Source organism: Trachypithecus francoisi, unplaced genomic scaffold, assembly GCF_009764315.1.
Source record: "Trachypithecus francoisi isolate TF-2019V2 unplaced genomic scaffold, Tfra_2.0 Contig00025, whole genome shotgun sequence".
Taxonomy (NCBI): domain Eukaryota; kingdom Metazoa; phylum Chordata; class Mammalia; order Primates; family Cercopithecidae; genus Trachypithecus; species Trachypithecus francoisi.
The window spans coordinates 474,196-494,657 of NW_022680462.1; the positions used below are offsets into that span (position 1 = coordinate 474,196).

The 20,462-nt window shown below is 44.6% G+C and overlaps 1 protein-coding gene across 5 annotated transcripts in view; it reads right to left on the reverse strand.

The window, feature by feature from the left end:
* CCNY (cyclin Y) overlaps positions 1-20,462 on the reverse strand; it is a 331,884-nt gene that overhangs the window by 166,575 nt on the left and 144,847 nt on the right. The window contains exon 1 of one of the 5 annotated variants that reach the window (XM_033222418.1): positions 10,497-10,556. The exons of the other annotated variants lie outside the window; for them this stretch is intronic. Coding sequence (XP_033078309.1) covers positions 10,497-10,530 — 34 coding nt within the window. The 5' untranslated portion in view covers positions 10,531-10,556. Of the gene's footprint in view, positions 1-10,496; positions 10,557-20,462 lie in introns of those variants that run through there. 5 annotated transcript variants of the gene reach the window in all.

Here is a 20,462-nt window from a genome sequence, read left to right on the forward strand (position 1 = left end):
GTGCTGGGATTACAGGCACGAGCCACAACACCCAGCTGCAAATTCTTAATTAAATCCTCAACACCTAGGCTGGATGTCCCCCCTCCTCTGAGAACACTGACCTCATACTTCCCTGCTGCCAGCCCTTCCCACCCTCTTCTCTGCAGCCTCTGTACTTGGGAATGCTGTGATTCTTCTATCTGTCAAGTTGTATAGCAATTTATTTGATTATATCTCCCTCTGTCCTTCTATACTGAGTTCCTCCAGGGTTTCTACTGATCTCTGAATCCTACATGCCTTAGCACAATGCCTAATTTTTTGTAGGTAATCAATAAATGTTAAGGTAACTGAATATTCCATCTGCTGTAGATTGGATTACTGTTTCCAACTGCCCACTCCCTCCCTGAAACAAAGTTACAACTTCCCCCTCTGCCCCACAGTCACAGGCTGTGTCCTTGCATGAAGTGGGAGGTCACTGCTCCACCTCTCTGACCTTGGCACCCTCAGCCAATTAGATGGACGCAAACATGGCATCTTCCCCACCTTGCACTCCAGCCCTTTCCCATGAGAACAGCATGTCTCAGACCCAGACAGGAGCTGCTCCTTTGGTCTGGGTCCTGAAGGAAGAAACTTGGAACCAAGCACAGCCCTGCAGAGCCACAGTTCACCTGCAACCTTCCCATGATATGAGCAAGAAATTAAGGCTTGTTAGGGAAAGCCAGTGAGACAGTGGTGTTGTTATCACAGCAAATCCATTCCGGATTTAAACACCTTGGTCTCTTCCTTCAAGATGCTATCAAATTTTGTCAAAATCTTCAAATGTGGTGCTAGAACTGCACTAAATACAATAGATATGGCCTGACCATGGAAGAAATCTCTCAGTAGAACGTAAAACTTGTCTTGGGTTTCCCAGGTAGGGGTAAGAAACAGGTTGTCAGATGGAAGAGATATAGTCCACCTTAAGGTTATCTCAAACAACACTGAGGTCAATCCAAATTCCTAGGCCTTTATCCCAGAAGGTATTGTAGAGCCTCCTGTAATTAACTGCAGTCATTTTACATGTATCACTGCTAAATCTTTTTGTTGTTGTTGTTGTGACAGAGTCTTGCTCTGTCACTCAGGCTGGAGTGCAGTGGCTTGATTTTAGCTCACTGCAACCTCCGCCTCCTGGGTTCAAGCAATTTTCCTCCCTCAAGAGAATCTCCAAGTAGCTGGGATCACAGGCACATGCACTATGCCTGGCAAATTTTTCTACTTTTAGTAGAAACGGGGTTTCACCATGTTGGCCAGGCTCATCTCAAACTCCTGACCTCAGGTTATCCTCACTCGGCCTCCCAAAGTGCTGGGATTACATGCGTGAGCCACCGCACCCGGCCTATCACTGCTAAATCTAACATACCAAGATCATTTAAACCCTCAACCATTCAACATTATTAGCTAGAATCTTTTAGTGTTTCAGGTTTGAGAAACATACCTTTTTGTCATCTGAGTCCCTGATGAAATTACTTAACAGATGAGGGTCAAGACCAGAGTATTCTGACAAAATACTAAAGACAATTGTCCAAGTTAAAATAATGACAACAAAGTTGCCCACTGTTTAACCAGTCAAAAGCCCTCACCCTCCACACACCACCATTAATATTCCCAACTAATTTCTCAATATTCTCCAAAAGTTAAAAGTCTTCCCCAAATCCAACAACACTAAGTATACTAGCAGTAGTTCTCTAGACTAGCGACATCAGCGTCACCTGGAATCCTAGAAATGCAAATTCCCGCCCTACTCCAGACCTACTGTCTCAAAACCCAGCCCTCCAGTGACACAGATGCAGCTGCGGTTTGATAAGCAGAGTTCTGGTGCACTTGCCTGTCCTTGGAACAACCCTCTCAAAACTGAAGGTGGTATGCTTGCACTGATTTCTTCTTCTTGAACTTAAGCTTGCTTTTAGTTAGCTCTTTGTTTTCCAAATGTCCAAAACTATTTAATCAACCTTTCTATCACCTTTGCCTGGAAGCAAAGTTAAGCTCACCAATCCACAGTGCACACAAACTCTTTCCTCTCTTTTTGGAAAATTAGGACCCTATTTGCCTTACCTTGTGACATTTTTTTCCCAGTGTTAACAATTTCTTAACATTTATCTGCAGTGTTTCCGTGATCACATGTTCTCTTAACATCTGGCACATCATAATTTTTAAAAGAAAAAAATCTCTTAGAAATGTCTCTCCTTATCTGGGTTTCACGCTGGCATGCCAATAGAGCAGGCACTGGGAAGAAAGTTGGAGAAAAACAAATTGTTCAGTTGACATCCTCTTCCACGTATTGATCATTTCTCTTTCTTGGTCCTGTTTGAAATGTAAAACTCTTTTTCCTCTTTTGTTTTGTCTTCAGCATTTGTGTAAGGCTCAGCTTATTCCAAGCTTTGACACTGTTCAAAGTCCGTACTTACCATGTGTCTGTCTCTGGTTCCCTCCTCCTAGGTGACAGGACAAGGTTGATATTTTTCCTTCCTTTGCTTTTCTGTACCATCTAAGTTGTATGGAACAATCACATGGCTGGTGCAGTGGCTCACGCTTATATTCCCAGCACTTTGGGAGGCTGAGGTGGGAGGATCACTGGAGCCCAGAAGTTCAAGATCAACCTGGGCAACACAGCAAGACCCTGTCTCTACAAAAAATAAATAAGCCAGGCATGGTAACACACGTCTGTGGTCCCAGCTACTCAAGCGGGGAGGACTGCTTGAGCCTCCTCATGGCTGCCGTGAGCTGTGATCATGCTACTGCACTCCAGCCTGGGCAACAAAGCAAGACCCTGTCTCAACAAAACAAAACAAAACAATCACAGATTACTTTTTCAGATAGGGGCAGGAAATCTTTACATTTTTATTTATTTTTTTTTAATGCAAGTTATTTGGAATATTTCCTATACTGTCTTTCACACTTGGGAATTATCCGTAAATCACGGTGTAAATTAAGTTTTTTTTTTAATTTTAGAACTTCATTTTTCTTTTCCCTCTCTGTTCCTCAGCCTCTCATCACTATGGCCAGGCCTCCAGAGAACAGGCCATCAGTCTTTTTTCTGTTCACAGCTGTTATTTCCCAGCTGCCTATAGTCACTTCACAATGACTCACACTTCTTGGAGTATTGGCCCTAACACAGATGCCCAGACGGCAGCTGCAGTGGCAGCATACCCTCACCACAGCCAGCACCCACGCCGAACTTAGTGTGGGAGACTCTCCCAGGAAGAGGATCTGAAAAAAGGCAGCGAAGACTTCTAAGCTGTAACTGTTCTGACCTGGGCACACCCCAGCAAGCTCACTGGCATGCAACTTGATTCCAGTGGGATGACAATCACAGATGCGAGACTGCCTGGCAAAAGGCAGCTGGCAAGGCAGCTGGCCACACTGTACCAGAGCCCCCAGCTTGGATTAGGATCAGGAGCTTGACAACTCCTGGTTGCAATACACAGTCTAACAGCCATTGGAGGAAAAAAGGCCTCCTTAATGTACTTCATTTCTTTGCTCAGTAACAAGCTATTACATAGGGTAAATCTGATTTCTGCTTTCATCTCTGCACTGGGTCAAGGCAAAATAACTTTTTTTCTTCATAACTAGAATTAAAAAAAAAAAAAGAGGTGAGCAGGGTAATGGAAGGAAAGAAAAAAAGTGGCGGCATTTATGATGAAATAATACAGTTTGTCTACTTGAATCCATTTCTAGTTTAAACCTCTGCTTATCCCAGCATCAACATTCTCCAGTAAAACTAGAAATTTTTTTGTTCATTTTCTCTTACTATTGCTAACTTTGAGCAAAAAAAAAAAAAACTTTCAGAGGGAGAAAAGAAGATGCCTTTGCTTATACCTCCTAAGAAGAAAAAAAGAAAAGAAAAGTTCTTTGGGAAATTTAGAATTGATCTCTTTCCTGGCAAAACAAATTTTTGTTATAGCTGTTTAAGAAGGAAACTGGCAGATAATCAGAATTGGACTGCAAAGTGCTCTGTGATCCTCTTGCAGATTCCAGGGTTTCAGTATCACCTCCAGCCATGCTGATTTAACCAGAGAGACAGACAGCACTATCACAAAAGAGCACGCCTGCAGCTTCCTTTTCCGGTAAGCAAATGGTCCTCTACACAGTCCTCTGCACTCATCTCTGCCCCTCAGCTCCCTATTCTATTCTTATTAAAACTGAGAAGGAACTATCACAAGGGCAGGTAGAGTCCAACAATTCTAAGCACACAGAGTTCAGTATAAAATTCTACAAAAAACAGGAACTGCTGATGCTCGACACAGCTGAAACTCAGCTGCCACCTGGTTCGGGGCCAGCCAGTTGCTGGGCCTCCACCCTAGGTGCTGCTGCATGCCCTTCAGAGCACAGTTACTTCAGTAAACTATTCCACAAAGTGTACATTTGAGAAAGTCTCTCCTCTTCTCTACTACCTTCTATTTCTCTCAAAAAAAAAAAAAAAGTGTACATTAACAGTTCAATGTCACGGTGTGTCTACTACTACAAAACACACAATAGTCTGGAAAGTCATGCTAGAGTTTCCACAGCAACTGCACTATGGCTCAATTTGTAACAGCAACCATTCCATTCCAAAATGCTTTAAGAGACTCTAGAAAAGAGAGAGAAGTCAAGTTACAATCCTGGGGGAGGAGAAAACACGCCCTTGTTTTCAGGTACTTGAATCCTCCCCATCAAAAATACTGTTTAAGTATATATTGCACCATTAATAAATATTCCTGCTCCTAATTATCTAATGAACAGTAGATAACTCTGGAAATAGCCACTGATAATTCTTTTAGTTGGCAGGTTGGAGAAGATGTTGGTCAGAAAAAATTATTAATATTTTAAAACAGAAATATGCTTTCTCAACAAAGCATATTCTTAAACCAAGCATAAAAGGTTACTTCGGGTAATCCAATCAAGTCAGCAATTACAAGGCTCCATTCCCCGAAGTGAAGCATCTTTGAACTGGCTAATTCCAAGAGACCAACCTAAATGCCCCAGGCATTCATTCCCAAGGTGAGGGGAGGGAGAAGACAGGGAGGGATCTGTGCAGCTTCCCCTCCAAGAAGGGAAACAACCCCACCCCACCAGCCCTGCCACCCCCTGCACTGTGCTAGGAAGATTCTAAACCGAATGCCTTTTCTCAAACCACTAGAAAGCGTTTTTAGTATTTCAGAAAGTCCAAAAGAATTCCTCTATAAAACTGCCTACATCAACTAGATAGTGCTGGAAGAAAATCCAAATATAAAGAACAGCTATCCACAGGGCTAAAATCAGGCAGGGGAGATCTGGGGTGGGAAGCAGGCAGATGTCAGAAGGGACCCATGGCATGTCCCTTCTCTGAGACTCCAGCTCCACATATTTTCTGAGTCCCCATGTAAACTGGAGAACATACCTAGCCTTCCATGTCAACAGAACTTTAACTCTACTAGCCATGTATCTTATTCTAAAAACAAAATCACCAGTTTGGAGGCTAATCCTGTGTTCAGCCAGAACATCTCCAATTTACAGGAAGAAGTCTTCTCAGGGTTCTCCACACAACAGTCAGAATTTTCTCCCCTACATGGCACTGAAGGGAGCATATTACTGGGATCTGCTAAGGGGGAGTCCAGTTATGTACTTCCCTATCAGTACTCAGCACAGAAAAGTAAAAGATCCATTGCCAAAGAGAAATAACCCCTTTTCTTTTATGTTTATTTTTGTAGAGACAGAGTCTCGTTATGTTGCCCAGGCTGGTCTTGAACTCCTGGCATCAAGCCAACCTCCCACCTTGGCCTCCCAAGTGCTGGAATTAACAGCGTGAAACACCACACCCATCCTGCTCCTTTTCAATTGAGGAAAACAGAATAGCCTGTGCCTCCCTTCACACCTTGAATGAAACAGCGTGTGTCCTGTGTCGGCCACCTGGAAGGTGGCTGGTCTTCAGGTCATGTCACCTCCTCACCACTTCACACACTAGTACCCAAATTCTGTGGTGGAGTAAAAAGATTTTAGGAAAAGTGGAGGAGACACCCAAGACACCAGTCCCCGAGAAGAACCTCAAACATGGATAAGCATCCTGGCCATGCAGAAGGACCCCTTGGGCAGTTAAGCCAAGAGTTAGCAGCCAGACATGCAGTCCACAGCCTCCACGGCCTAGCAGGGAGCTATGACCTCACCATGCTCAAGAGGGACATCAAAAATGCCACCCTCACTTTCAAGCTGCCTTTAGTTGTCTTACTGCCAAGCACACATGGTTAAAAAGCAGGAACTTTATAAAATGTGGAAAGAAACCATGTGAGAAACCCAGTCAGCTCACGCTTTCAAGTCAGTTGGATTCTCAAAGTTCATTTGTACAACATTTGCTTGGAACTTAAAATGCATTTCTGCAGTGAGTTTGCTACAAGCCTACGCTATGAGGGACTGACATACCAAGCTGAAAGGCCAGGAATGCAAGCACAGCGTATGTCTGATTCTTCGCAGGGGCAGCTCTGTCAGGCAAGGCAGGTCTTATCCCTTCCCAGGCCCCACCAGGTCTCAGGTTAAACCCCCTTCTCAGAATAGCTTGGGAATATCTTACCCTCACAAACGTGGTCTGGTTAAACTAAATAAAAATTGAGCATATTTTCAGTGATTTTAAAGGAAGAAACATGTAAGGGTATTTTATCTGCAAATTTACTTGGTCACTTTCCAGTTTTTTGTTTTGCTTTTAGACAAAAACTACTGTGCATTTTGTAAAACGCAAGGAGAGCACCACTTCAAGAGCAGTTAGCAAAACTTACAGCCTTAGGAGTTTGAATTACACAATGACATCTAGAGAACCATAAAGAAAAAGATTTCGACCACCGGGAACTTGGCAATGCCCTAATCACACACAGCTGTTGGTCCCAGCAGTCAAAACACAGGAACTGGATCAGTCGGACACATAAATGACCCCAAGTAGTGACCAAATCATGGGGCTCCATGGCCATAACAAAAGGACCCGAGAGGATTAGCACAGGTTGCAGTTCCGAATCTCCACCATGCAAAAAGACACGTGCAGGTTACTTCCGAAGAACACAACCTGTATCTATATCATGTCCACCAAGGACCTTGCTGGCTTTTGAGCCACTTCTATGTCTCTGGTAAAATGCATCAGTCCTCTGAGAGGATCACAATCAAATCTGTCCCTATACTCACTGCAGAGAACAGAGGGCCAGCTCTGCCCAGAGCCGGGGCCCTAGGATCCAGGAGGTGGCTCTCATGCAGCAGAGGGGACCTCCACTGGCTTCCCAGTCATGCTCCTTGATCAGGTGGCTTTGCTCTCAGCCTCCACAGGCCCCAGGAAGCCCAGGTACTACCCTCCCTGCTGCCTCCAACCATGCCCACTCCACATGGATGAGGGTGTTTCTCCTCCAGCACGGCTCAGAGAACAGAGTCGGGTCTCACTGCACCTCCCCATCCCTTGGCCCTGGAAGCAAGCACATCACCAGAAGGGGAAGTCCTGCCTATACTGCGCCATCACTCCTCTGAGAATCCTCACTCAAGGTTAGCAACTGGCAGTTTAAGGTCCTCTCTTTAATCCACCTATGGATCAAAATGAAAAACTAGAAGGTTGGCAGAGGGAAAGGACACACATGCCTCCAGGCAGGAGGGATGCAACAGCCCACACACACCTGGGGCCATTTCTGATGGAGTTCCCTAATTCTGGAATCTCCTGGGATGATTCAGACATAACTCAAGCACTGCCAGCACTGCCACTCCTGGCCCAAGTTCACAGTCTTTGGTCCCAAGGGCAGGGTTCATTTGGTGCCCTGCATACAAGGCTGACCTGACCCTAGAAGAAGTGTTATTCCCTCCCACCACCAATGTTGTGTCTCTCCCCTGCCTCCTAGAACTCCTCCTCCCCAATCCAGGGCCAAAGAGGGAAACGGTGCCCCCATCAGTGACTAATTCTGCCCTCCAAAGTATCTGAGTACCTCTAAGGTAGGGTCTGTGACAAGCTACCTCCCAGAGATAAGGGGGGAAAGAAGCAAGAGCTAGCTCCTTAGGATCCCAAAGGTACAATATTTGCTCCTGAATAATTATAAAGGTTAGGGAACTTAGTAGAAGGATTTCATGCACTGTGCTAAATATAATGACGTGGGGTAAGTAGGTTTGAAGGGAGGCACCACTGGAGACACCACTGATGCCTGCACAGGGCCGCCTACCAGAACAACTTCCTGGACACTTGCGTTTTATTTCCACATTTCCTCTGAATACAAAGGTTTCCTACTAGCTCCAAGTTTGTTTTATGTGTGTGTTCTGCACAAAAGTCCATGCAGCAGTGACAGAGGGACCTCAGCCCTGGGAAGAAGACGGCTATGTGGTAAAGTGCAGGGTCCAAGGGGCACCTGGAGCTGCCAAGTGAGCAGTGCTAAGAATCTGCTCCCTCTGAGCCAGACCCCAGAATTGTAACAGACAGAAAAATTGATCTGACTCCAGTACTTTGAAGTTTCCTTACCCAACTGGAGGTGAGATTATAACCCTTTGTAATTGGAATCCTAGAAACCCAGAGCTTAGAGGAATCCTGCAAGCCAGACAAGGCTGCCTGAACAGTCTGGGGCCTCCAGATCCTGCCTTGGGAACTTCACGGGGAGAGCAGGAAGAGGACTGCAGGGGCACTGGGACACAGCACCCAGCAACTCAAGCACCTCCAGCGACCGCTCCCACGCTGCAGGGTAGGAGTGCCCGGCCCAGCAGGAATCCTTTTTTCTCATGGGAAGTGTCCCTGAGGCCTAGGTGAAACTGTCTGGACCTCCTCACCAGCCCCTGGGGCATGGCTGGAGCGCTGTCTCCCCACCATGGCCCTGTCAGATGCAAGAACCCACAACAGAGAAATGGTTCATTTCGGAGTCAGTGAGAACACTGGGGCACCCTGGCCCATTAACGGTACCAGAAAAGTGGTATAACATTCAATTACAGAGGGCCAAGAAGGAGGGCTCATTCTGCAATTTGCAGATACTAAGGCTGGCTGCCCACCACTCCACCTTCTTGCAGCACCTGCCTCTTACAACTCAGCTATGGGGGTGGGGAGCAGAGCAAATGGGGAGGTGAAACTCCAGTTGGCCTGTCTGTTGAATGCTTTGGGAAGGTGTGAGAATGAAATGACCTGTTGAGAGAAAGCTTTTAAAATAATTATAGCTTTCCATACTCCAGGCTCTCTCCACTAGTTTCTAAACTGTGATCCCCCGATCCTATCACCATGAGTATAAAGAACCGAGGCCAGTTTTCACAAACGACCTTCACTGCTTCACACACTACATATCAAGCACGTGCTATGTGCAAAACGCCATGCTGGAGATGAGAGGATGAAAGAGCCAGTCAGGATCCCAGCCCTCTGGAACCCACCATTCACAGAGGCAAACAGAGGGAGTCACCATAGCATAACACAGTAACACGCACACTGAGACTGACCCCAAGTCTCTCACGGGGGCCCTATGCACCCCACAACACCCACACACTGGGCCAGCTGGGGGTGCTATAAAACCTCCGCAAAGGGTGAGTGCTGCCTCCATCCCCAGGAGCAAATGGAGAGGCCCAGCCCCAAATCCAGCCTCAGAGATGCACCCAGAACAGCTGAAGGTGAGGGTTTGTCCTTTCAACTGAAAAAAGACAGAGCACAGGACCTAAAAGTAACACACAACCAGGCGCTGACAGCGTCTCTCTCTGACCAACTTTAGTCGGACCGCTCTTAAGGCTCTTCCAAAATGGACCTCCACCTTTGGTCTTCCATATCCTTCTTTGCATCGCCTGACTTTGGCAAGAGCCCTGCTAAGTCAGTTTAGCTGAACTGCCCCCTCCTCAACAGCTGATCACCGTCAATATGTGATGTGTCCCTCGTCCTCCACCGTCCCCCACAACCCCCCAGGTGATGTCTGATTCTCCTGGCTTGCCCTCAGCAAGAATCCTCACTGGGTCAATGAAGCTAGAATCCCGCTGACCCCTGAAGTTTCCTCCAGTAATTTCCATACAATGACCCTCGCACTGCTCCTTGGCTCGGAATTCCCAGTGGCCCATGCTGCACTTGTCATTGAGCCTGGTTTTATACTGGGATCTCTCCTCCCCTATTGCAATAGTTTTGCTGAGTAAAATCCATTTTCACCACCTTAACTACTATCCAGCTCTGGTTTTTTTCTCTAACAATGCAACAACACATAGCTTTTCCTCAGGAAGCCAGTACTATTACCCATCACTTTCTGGTAAAAACTTTTTAACTGTTAGTACCCTGGGTAGTGGGACCACAGGGAGAAGACTGAGAGAGTCAACTGTCTGAGTCACCTTTAAGGGAGCACACTACACAGCAAAGTGAGGAGGATAAAACAGAACTATTACTTTATTAAAGCAAACAAAGCTGCTTCATAATACTTCTAGCTTTCTTCTTCAACTCCCAAATTTTAATTCCTATTGGGGCTGGGAGGGAGGGAAGAACACGTGGAGAATGAATGTGAAGTTTCCCAAGAGAAGCCCTCAGTGAGTTTTACAATACTCTCATTTAATTTTCCAAGGCACAGACTCACAATGTTCAGAAGGTGAGGGCCCGTGATGAAACATTTTCTCCTCTGCTTTCAGCCACTGGGGTTACCTAAACAGGAGAATATGGTGTGGTCACCAAGGCCCTTCAAAACAGAGGCTAAGTAAGGAATGAAAAACATGCCCTAAAAACGAAACAAACAAAAATCTTGAACTAAAAGGTACAAGAGGTCAGAGATACTTTAAATATTAACAAGTGTCTATGTGACAGCATACCAAAAGACCAGTCTGGCTGAAAACCAACTCAGTGTGAAAGCCATGAAGTGCCACCCTTCCCCCCTGACCGGTCCAAACAATGCCCTGAAGCCGTGTGACCCATACACTTCAACTTCAGATCGGATCTTAAGCGAATCAACCTAACCCCCTTTGTCCCCATCATGAGTCTTTTTTTTTTTTTTTTTTTAATTATACTTTAAGTTCTAGGGTACATGTGCATAATGTGCAGGTTTGTTACATATGTATACTTATGCCATGTTGGTGTGCTGCACCCATCAACTCGTCAGCACCCATCAAGTCATCATTTATATCATGTATAACTCCCCAATGCAATCCCTCCCTCCTCCCCCCTCCCCATGATAGGCCCCAGTGTGTGATATTCCCCTTCCCAAGTCCAAGTGATCTCATTGTTCAGTTCCCACCTATGAGTGAGAACACGCGGTGTTTGGTTTTCTCTTCTTGTGATAGTTTGCTAAGAATGATGGTTTCCAGCTGCATCCATGTCCCTACAAAGGACGCAAACTCATCCTTTTTGATGGCTGCATAGTATTCCATGGTGTATATGTGCCACATTTTCTTAATCCAGTCTGTCACAGATGGACATTTGGGTTGATTCCAAGTCTTTGCTATTGTGAATAGTGCCGCAATAAACATACGTGTGCATGTGTCTTTGTAGTAGAGTAATTTATAATCCTTTGGGTATATACCCAGTAGTGGGATGGCTGGGTCATATGGTACATCTAGTTCTAGATCCTTGAGGAATTGCCATACTGTTTTCCATAATGGTTGAACTAGTTTACAATCCCACCAACAGTGTAAAAGTATTCCTATTTCTCCACATCCTCTCCAACACCTGTTGTTTCCTGACTTCTTTTTTTTTTTTTTTTTGAGGCGGAGTCTCGCTCTGTCGCCTGGACTGGAGTGCAGTGGCCGGATCTCAGCTCACTGCAAGCTCCGCCTCCCGGGTTTACGCCATTCTCCTGCCTCAGCCTCCCGAGTAGCTGGGACTACAGGCGCCCGCCACCTCGCCCGGCTAGTTTTTGTATTTTTAGTAGAGACGGGGTTTCACTGTGTTAGCCAGGATGGTCTCGATCTCCTGACCTCGTGATCTGCCCGTCTCGGCCTCCCAAAGTGCTGGGATTACAGGCTTGAGCCACCGCGCCCGGCCTGTTTCCTGACTTCTTAATGATTGGGATCTAATTAAACTAAAGAGCTTTTGCACAGCAAAAGAAACTACCATCAGAGTGAACAGGCAGCCTACAGAATGGGAGAAAATTTTTGCAACCTACTCATCTGACAAAGGGCTAATATCCAGAATCTACAAAGAACTCAAACAAATATACAAGAAAAAAACAAACAACCCCATCCAAAAGTGGGGAAAGGATATGAACAGACATTTCTCAAAAGAAGACATCCATACAGCCAACAGACACATGAAAAAATGCTCATCATCACTGGCCATCAGAGAAATGCAAATCAAAACCACAATGAGATACCATGAGTCTTTTAAACAAATGTGAGTTACTCAAGTCTGCAATCAAATGAACGCTTTTATTAAACAATTTAAATCACAATTACTAGGCTTTTCACAGCGTGAAATTCTTTTAAAGAAAAATGCACATGTTAATTGAATCAAGGCAGTTTGGGCAGTTCTTGTATTTCAGCATTTTCACTATTAACCTATGCTTATAAGTTATCTCCACCAGGCTTCTCAAAGTGCAGGCAATTAACTAAAGCTTTAAATTAGGAGTGGAGAAATCAGAAAACAGACAGATGGTCTCTATGAGGTAGACTTGGGGATTACCACAGCCATAAGGCCATTTCTAGCCACAGCTCCACACCTTTTGGAGAAGGCTGTTTCCCAGCAGGAAACAGGAGGGGAAACATGAATTGCACAAAGCACTGGAGAGTGAACTGAACCAAACACTGGCAAAGAAAGGCTTAACCCACTCCTGCTGTCTAGTCACATCCCTGTCTCTGGACAAACTGCATTTTTTTTTTTTTTTTTGCTGTTATTTCATTTTCTTTTTTCTTTTATATAGATTAAAAGCCTAGATTTGTAAACCTTTTTGTTTTTCTTAGAGACAGGGTCTCGCTATGTTGCTAGGCTGGTCTCGAACTCCTGGCTCCAAACAATCCTCTGGAGTGGCTAGAACTAGAGGTGCGTGCCACTGTGCCCACACACTGCTTTCTTTAACAGTCCACACACTGCCATCTGCCCTTTCCCTCCTGATGATACTCATCCAATGATGCCTTTGCCATGCACTAAAAGGCTGGAGAAAATGGCCTGGAAACCTACTGAATGCAAACAAGCTCTAAAGCCACAGCTTACCTAGTGAGCTGCCTCTTCACAGAGAATGGCTGGAAGCCAGGGAAGGGAAAAGATGTAAGAAAAACACAAGGGAGGCAAAACGAGCTGCAGGAAGCCTTCAGGTCAACATCAGCCTTTACACAAAGTCTCCAGGAGCAACCTGTGAGTAAGGCAGGTGTCCCTACAACAGGGTGGAAGGGAAAGTGGAAGGTGAATTTAAAAAGGAAACGCAGGGGTACTAAACGCCACCAATTTGCACTGGTTCACAAACATGCCTTCCCAAATAGTAACCAGGCCACGATTTCTGAGTCAATAAAAGACTCAGGACACCACTCAGGACAATGACAACAAAAAGCCCAGGACAGCAAAGTTTGAGAAAACACTGCTATTTGATTGCCTCATCTTTCCTCCACAAGTCAATTCAATTCATCATATACTTATAAGAGCATCTCTTTACTAGATCTGTGTAAAAGAAAAAATTACTCTGGCGCTTATTAAAATGGTGAGGAAGACTTTCCCAGGACTACTGTGATAGATGCTAAGACTATCCTAATAGGAGAAGGAGACGGAGCTCAACTCAGAAAACACAAGGCAGCTGGGGACTCAGCACCAATGCGCAGAGTGAGCGGGGTCAGTGGATGGAAAATAACTCACAGGAGACAGCAAGGGGAGGGGGATTCTTGCTGAAGGCAGGCCAGGGGAGGAGAGCTCAAGAGTGGGAGGTTGTAGTTAAACTGACTTAGCAAGGCTATGCAGGCTGAAAACAGGACCCAAGAAAAAGGGCTGGTCAAAAAGAGGACTGGAAGGAGCCCGAGTATCATCTGGTCAAGGAGATGGTCGTTGTCATCTAGGCTAGGCTCTGTAATGGCCACAACTAAAGTCCTCCTGGCCGCTCCATCTCAAACCTTCCCACTGGTCCTGTCGCCTGGTCATGTCACTTCTCCACTCCCAACTCTGCTGTGACAGAGTTGCCGTACAGCTCTGAGGACTGGCCTGGCATTGGAGGCCCAGCTCCCCAGCCAACCCTCTCCTCTGTTTCAGCCATTGGGGTCACCTAACCACATCTCGCACTTCACTTCCCCACCACTAGAATGTTCTCAGTGCCATCTGGCCATCTGTCAAAATCCTTACTCCCTTCAAGATCTGGTTCTAATTCCAATGCCTCCGAAGCTTTCTCAGATACCCCAGCAGGACTGGACCTCCTCATCCTCAATGAGTCCACGGGACATTCTCTCTGTACCAGTAACTAGATTATTTTTTTAATAGCATTTAGTCCTATTTGAACTATGAGCTCCTGAAGGACAGAAAACCTGGTCTGGGTCCCTCTACATCCTTCACAACACCCAGAGCAGTGCCTTCCTCTGGTCTTTACGTTCTCAACTTCATGGAGGACATTCTTTCCTCCTTTGCCATAAAAATCAAAATCTCTTTCAAATGAGGTAATACAACACCACAGACTTAAAACTAATAGTTTTTAATCTATTAAGTATGAAATGGATGATTCCCACTATATTTATGCAGCAGGAAAAAAATATAAAAAGAGTTCCTATCTTGAAAGATCCTGTAGTTACATATCTTCTAAATCTTCTGCAATAAACATATATTTCTTTTACAAACATATGTTCCTTTTATAATGACATAAAATGTTATTTTGAAAACATTTTAATGGAATAAATAATAAGTGTTATAGGAATTTAGAGAAGGCTGCGGTTCCTGTGACTAGGAACAGGCAACGAGACAGTCATGGGAGAAGTGAGGCCAGCACTAGTCAGGCCATGAAGGCTGGCAGATAAAAACAGAAGGAAGAGGGAACAAGAGGAGGACTGGTAGCAGGGGTGGAAGTAGAAGGGGGACAACAGGAAGACGGAGGAGGGGCAGAGAGAAGAATCACAAAGCGACAGTTATGGCTACCACTGACTGAGAACCTGCCTGATCCCAGGCTCCTCCCAAGCACGAGCTCATCTATCTTTGCCACCATCCAGTAAGGCAAGTACTATTATTCCCATGTTAAAGATGAGAAAACTAAAAACTAGGGTAATGTTAAATATGGTGAACCCCAAGTTTCTCTTCAAAGAATCAGTATGTCAGTAGGTTCAGCTCTCTTATTCTTTGATTCTCCATTTTAAAGTTTAACTTCCTGGTTCTCATTGCCCACTTGCTTCTAGTTTCAGTAAACAACTTTTCCACCAGTCCTAATCAGTAGTTCACATCTGTTCCCCTGGTCATCTGCTCCGTCCTAATTCCGGTCATCCACTTTGACCTGAGTCACCCTTGGTCACCTGCTCTGATCTAAGTCACCTTTAATTACCTGTTCCTAACTGTTCTTCCCACCAAACTACTCACCCTGACACTCTGGCTCATACCCCTGACCTCTTTAAAATAGCCAATCGGAATTAGCTTAGACTGTGCGGTCCAACTCTAGCCAATAGGGGAACAACACAGCAGCAGGGACTACCTGCATCAGGAATAAGAATCCCTGCCCATTCCCTGTTCAGGTGTGCTCTCACCATTGTTCCATCTGCAACAAGCACCCTTTCTGCAGAAAGTAAAAATTGCCTTGCTGAGAGAATTAAATTTATGTTCGAGTGCTATTTCTTTGTGGCACTGGGGAACAAGCATTTCTAACAGTAACTTGCTCAAAGCCACACACCTCATCCATCTAGTAAGTGATGGAATCTGTGCTCTTTCTACTTTAAGACTATTTCAACTGAATTCTGTGTTCCCAGAGGGATTCCTGTATACTTGGCCTCAGGCCCCAGCTCAGCAGGGCTCTGGGTTCCCACTCATCTTCAACCTCAGCGGTTCCACTTTAATTCACGTGATGTATCTTATTTACATGTCATTAAAAATAATAATAATAATACAGGAGTTCCATGACTTCCAAAACTAAACAACAGTTTGAAAACCATCGCCCTATGCCATACTGCCAGCTACAAAGGCATCTCTGGCGGCGGGTGTGCTGAGCTGGGACTGAGGGAGGAAGAGGCCTGCCCTGCACATAGGCTGGGAAGCAGAGGGAAATGAGACTGCAACTCTAAGGCCCAGAAAGTTTCGAGACACTGAAGTAAGGGAAAGGTAAAGGAGCGCTTTTATCAGGTGACAACTGTCAGTCATTGGTTCACACCAAAACCAAATCTGTAAGCACATCCTCAAAGCAGCCAGTATTTAAATAAAAAGTTAAGAAAATCTGTTGTTTTCTTTAGGGCTAGCTTTGATATACAAAATTTCAAATACCAAAACAAACACAACAGATACACAGCTCTATTTTAAAACCACCTGAATGTGTGCCAATCTTGCAGAAGAACATGGGTTTCCTCAGCATCTGGATCCTGGGGGGGAAATACTGTCTGCTGGCACACCAGGCATCCTGGGCAACTATTTTGGGGTGTTTTGCTATCCTAGGTTTGCTTCCTACTAATTAATCATTGCAAGGCATTCAGACAAGGTCAAAATTAATTTACAAGAATTTATCTATACTCAGCCACAAGTGCATGGTCTTCAAATTATGCTACCGTGCTGATTTAATTTGTATGCTATATTTTGTACAAACAATCTGATAGTTCTCACATTTTGAGAGTATAATCCTTAAAAGGAAGCCAATGAATGCTTGGTAGGAGATCTTCCTCATTTTCCATTAAGTAAACACTGAGCTGATTTATGACTAAGTGATACTCTGTTTAGGAGAGAGCAGTCTTCAGATACACAGGCAATAATTCACTTTGTTCATTTTGTTCTATGCTCATGACCAGTATCAGATGATGCCTTTATGAGAGAAGGCAACAATAACACATTCTTATTGCATACCCAAGTTTTCTTCCACGCATGAAGAATTGAGCCTGGCATTTCACAGTTTTATGGAAGTCAAGATAAAAGGGTTTTTGAGTTCTCACTACTTTAAGAGTCACAATTCTCAGCTGGGTGTGGTGGCTCATGCTTGTAATCCCAGCACTTTGGGAGGCCAAGGGGGGTGGATCATGAGGTCAGGGTTCAAGACCACAGCCTTGCCAACACAGTAAAACCCCGTCTCTACTAAAAATACAAAAATTAGCTGGGCATGGTAGCAGGCGCCTGTAATCCCAGCTACTTGGGAGGCTGAGGCAGAAGAATCACTTGAACCCGGAAGGCGGAGGTTGCAGCGAGCCGAGATCATGCCACTGCACTCCAGCCTGGCGACACAGCTAGACTCCGTCTCAAAAAAAAAAAAAAGCACAGTTCTCTGTTTCTTCACAGTTTGTTCATACGTAAAATCAGGGAGTTGAAAGAGTTCCCTTTAGCTCAGCAAACACTTACTAAGCACCATTATATGTACACCAGGGGCTGTGGTAATGCCAGGATTCAAATATGAAACAAACAGTGCCTGACCTTGAGAAGTCTGTAAAATGTAGTAGCAGTAGTAGCAGCAGCAGTAAAATATATATAAACAGACAACTTCTAATATAACCTGATACAGATGAGGGTTCTAAGCAAACACAGAAAAAGCCTATGGCAGGCAGAATAATGTCTCCAAAGAGTACACCTCCTAATCCCTGGAACCTGCAACCTTACATGGCAAAGGGGAATTAAGGTTGAAGATGGAATTAAAGTTGCTAATCCACTGACTTTAAAAGAGATGTTCCTGGGATTATCTGGGTAAGCCTAAAGTAATCTCCCTCCCTAAAAGGGGAAGAAGAAGGCAGAAGATAAAGGGATGTGCTGACAGAAGTATACTCCAGACATGTGAGGCCACTGGCTTTGGAAACAGAGGAGGGGGCTGTAAGTCAAGGAATGTAGGCAATCTCTAGACACTGGAAAAGGCAAGGAAACAGATTTTCCCTGAGAGCCTCCAGAGGACCGCAGTGCTGCCAGCCCTTTGATTTTAGCCTAGTGATACCCAGGTCAGACTTCTAAACTAGAGAAGTGTAAGATAACACATTTGTATTGTTTTAAGCCAGAAAATGTATGGTAATTTGCAGTGGCAGCAACAGAAAATGAACACAGAGACTTTCCGTTGGAAAATGCAATTATTTATATGTCAAAAGAGAATACTCATTCCTACCAACGCTTCCATCAGCCACATCCAACAAGGAGAGGAAGCTCATCAAATTTAAAGCTTGGTGCAAAAATGCAAATGTCAAGAGGTATATATCCATTATGTGACACTAAGTTTCCAGTGCCTGCTCCCAGAACATCCTTCATAGACTCGCCAGTCAACAGAGTTGTGATGTGGGAGAAAAACTACTAGCCAATACAAGGCCATAACTATTCATACAGAAACTGCAGTGCCACCTAGCACTCCTGTGCCACATACATGAGTGTTCATCTGGGCCTTCTGAGATGTCTGCTCTCAATCTATTTTGCTTCAGCCTTTGTCAACTGAGACACTACAAATACAGCCTACCATGGAGCACAACATTTAAATGTGATACCAGGAAAAGCTACAGAAGACAGCCCACCCCCAGCCTGGGGCCAGAGCATCTCCTCCCCTAGAATTCTCTTTATGAGTCAAAAATAGCCCCACAGTTATCTGTCAGGCCACATTCTGAAATGCTAAAGGAACACGAAAACACACAAAGGGGCTGCTTCCTCCTGGACACTGGCGCAGCATTTGTTCACTTACTTGAGATGACTCAGAGGAACACAGCCTCAGCAGGACTAAGGCCAGAGGGGAAGGGCCACACCTAATTTGGCTATTGTCAGGAAAGCTGTGCTTCAGTATGGAATCCTACAGCTGTGTTCAGAATCCACCAATGATCTGTGACTTTAAATATTCTTACATGGATCCTGGCAGTGAGCTCACTCAGGAAGAAAATGCTTAATTCTACATGCTATACATTAACTACTAAATTTATTTATACAAAACCCAAACATTTAACTTGCCTTATAAAATACATTTAGAAAACTTCCCACAGTAAGTTTTTAAATAACAAGCAAACTGTATGTGTATGAGCACTTTTCAGAATACATGCACACCTGCACTCCCCTCCTCCCTTCTGTGGATTCCTTTCCTTTCTTTACCCACCTCTTCTTGGCATTATCCCCTGGCATCTTCCCTTGCATATCTGATCAGTCGACAGTTTGGAAGCCATTCTTCCCACCATCCTTCTCCCACATCTGCCCCACACAGAACACAGAGCAGGCAGTCTTACGGTGGCCCAGAGCTCACTGCTGTCCAGCTGTGAAGCAGCCTCCTCTGCATTTCAATCCAGAAGGGGCAGAACCCTCAAGCCTCAGAACCACCTTCATCACCAGACATTCTTAGGGGAGCTCCCACAACCCCTCAGCAAGCTACAGGGCAGAAGGAACTCAGCATCCTGAGGAAGAAAAGGACTATCTCACTAGCAGTAACTTTTTTAAAGCAATGAATAATAAGTTTTGTTTTCCTTTGTTCATAAGTTAATCAAAGAGGAGTGGGAGATTTTTTCCTGTGTATTTTTTAAGTCAGTCTCATTTCTCTCCCATAAAAGTTCAGAATAGATTTACCTCTAGAATAAAAGGACAGTGGAATTCCTCTCAGTAATGTAGTATATGTTGGCAGCTCAGGGGAGCATAAAATTTAGTACTAGCTATGTTTTGGCCCAACAGCAGGAAATCACTGAAGGGCCCGCTGGTGTTCACTGAAGAATGTGAACGTGCACAAAGGCAGCACTGCAGTTTGGGCCGCTGTCAGCTTTTCACTACCAACACTTTCAGAGAATTGCACCGCCCCCCATCCCTCCATAAAAACCAAACAACAAACAAAAAACAGGTTTTACTAAAGACCTTCATTATTAAAAATCAATGAAGGAATCTTGACATATCTAAAGAATGCACTTTCCACACAGAATCAATCCTACAAAAGTAACAATATACTGTAAATGCCTCATTTGAAGATTAGTTCCCAGAAAACCTCCAGGTTTCCTTCAACTCTGTCAATATTGGAAGGCTGTACACTGCAAGATGCGCTCACACAAGTCAGCACCAGTGGACTCCAAGTCCATTTAAGTCATCAGTTTAGCGAAAACTGCATTCTCATATTGTAAAAGCCAATAAGTATATTTTTATGATGGAAACTGACATAATGGGATACTGCTTATATACAATAAAGCCCCAAACCATGAATACTACCTAGTATTTATTCTCCTAGACTCATTCACCACCAAAGAACAATCAAGTCTAACTTTGGATATCAGAGGCCCCTTCCTCACCTGTCATCTTCTAAGAATCAGGATGCACAGCTCTCTTAAGAGAGACCTGCAGGACGAGAAAAGCTGCCATGCTTTACCAGGAAATCCCTTTCTACTCCAGACCTGCCTTTTCTCTAGCATCAAGGTTAATGGGAGCTAAGTATATAAAAAGTTCCACAGACTCTGACATGAATACAAAGATTTAAAAAAGATAAATTCACAGAATGTAATGTATGACTTATCAACCAGCCGGCCCCAAGTTAAGCATCCCCAGGTCACTAGCT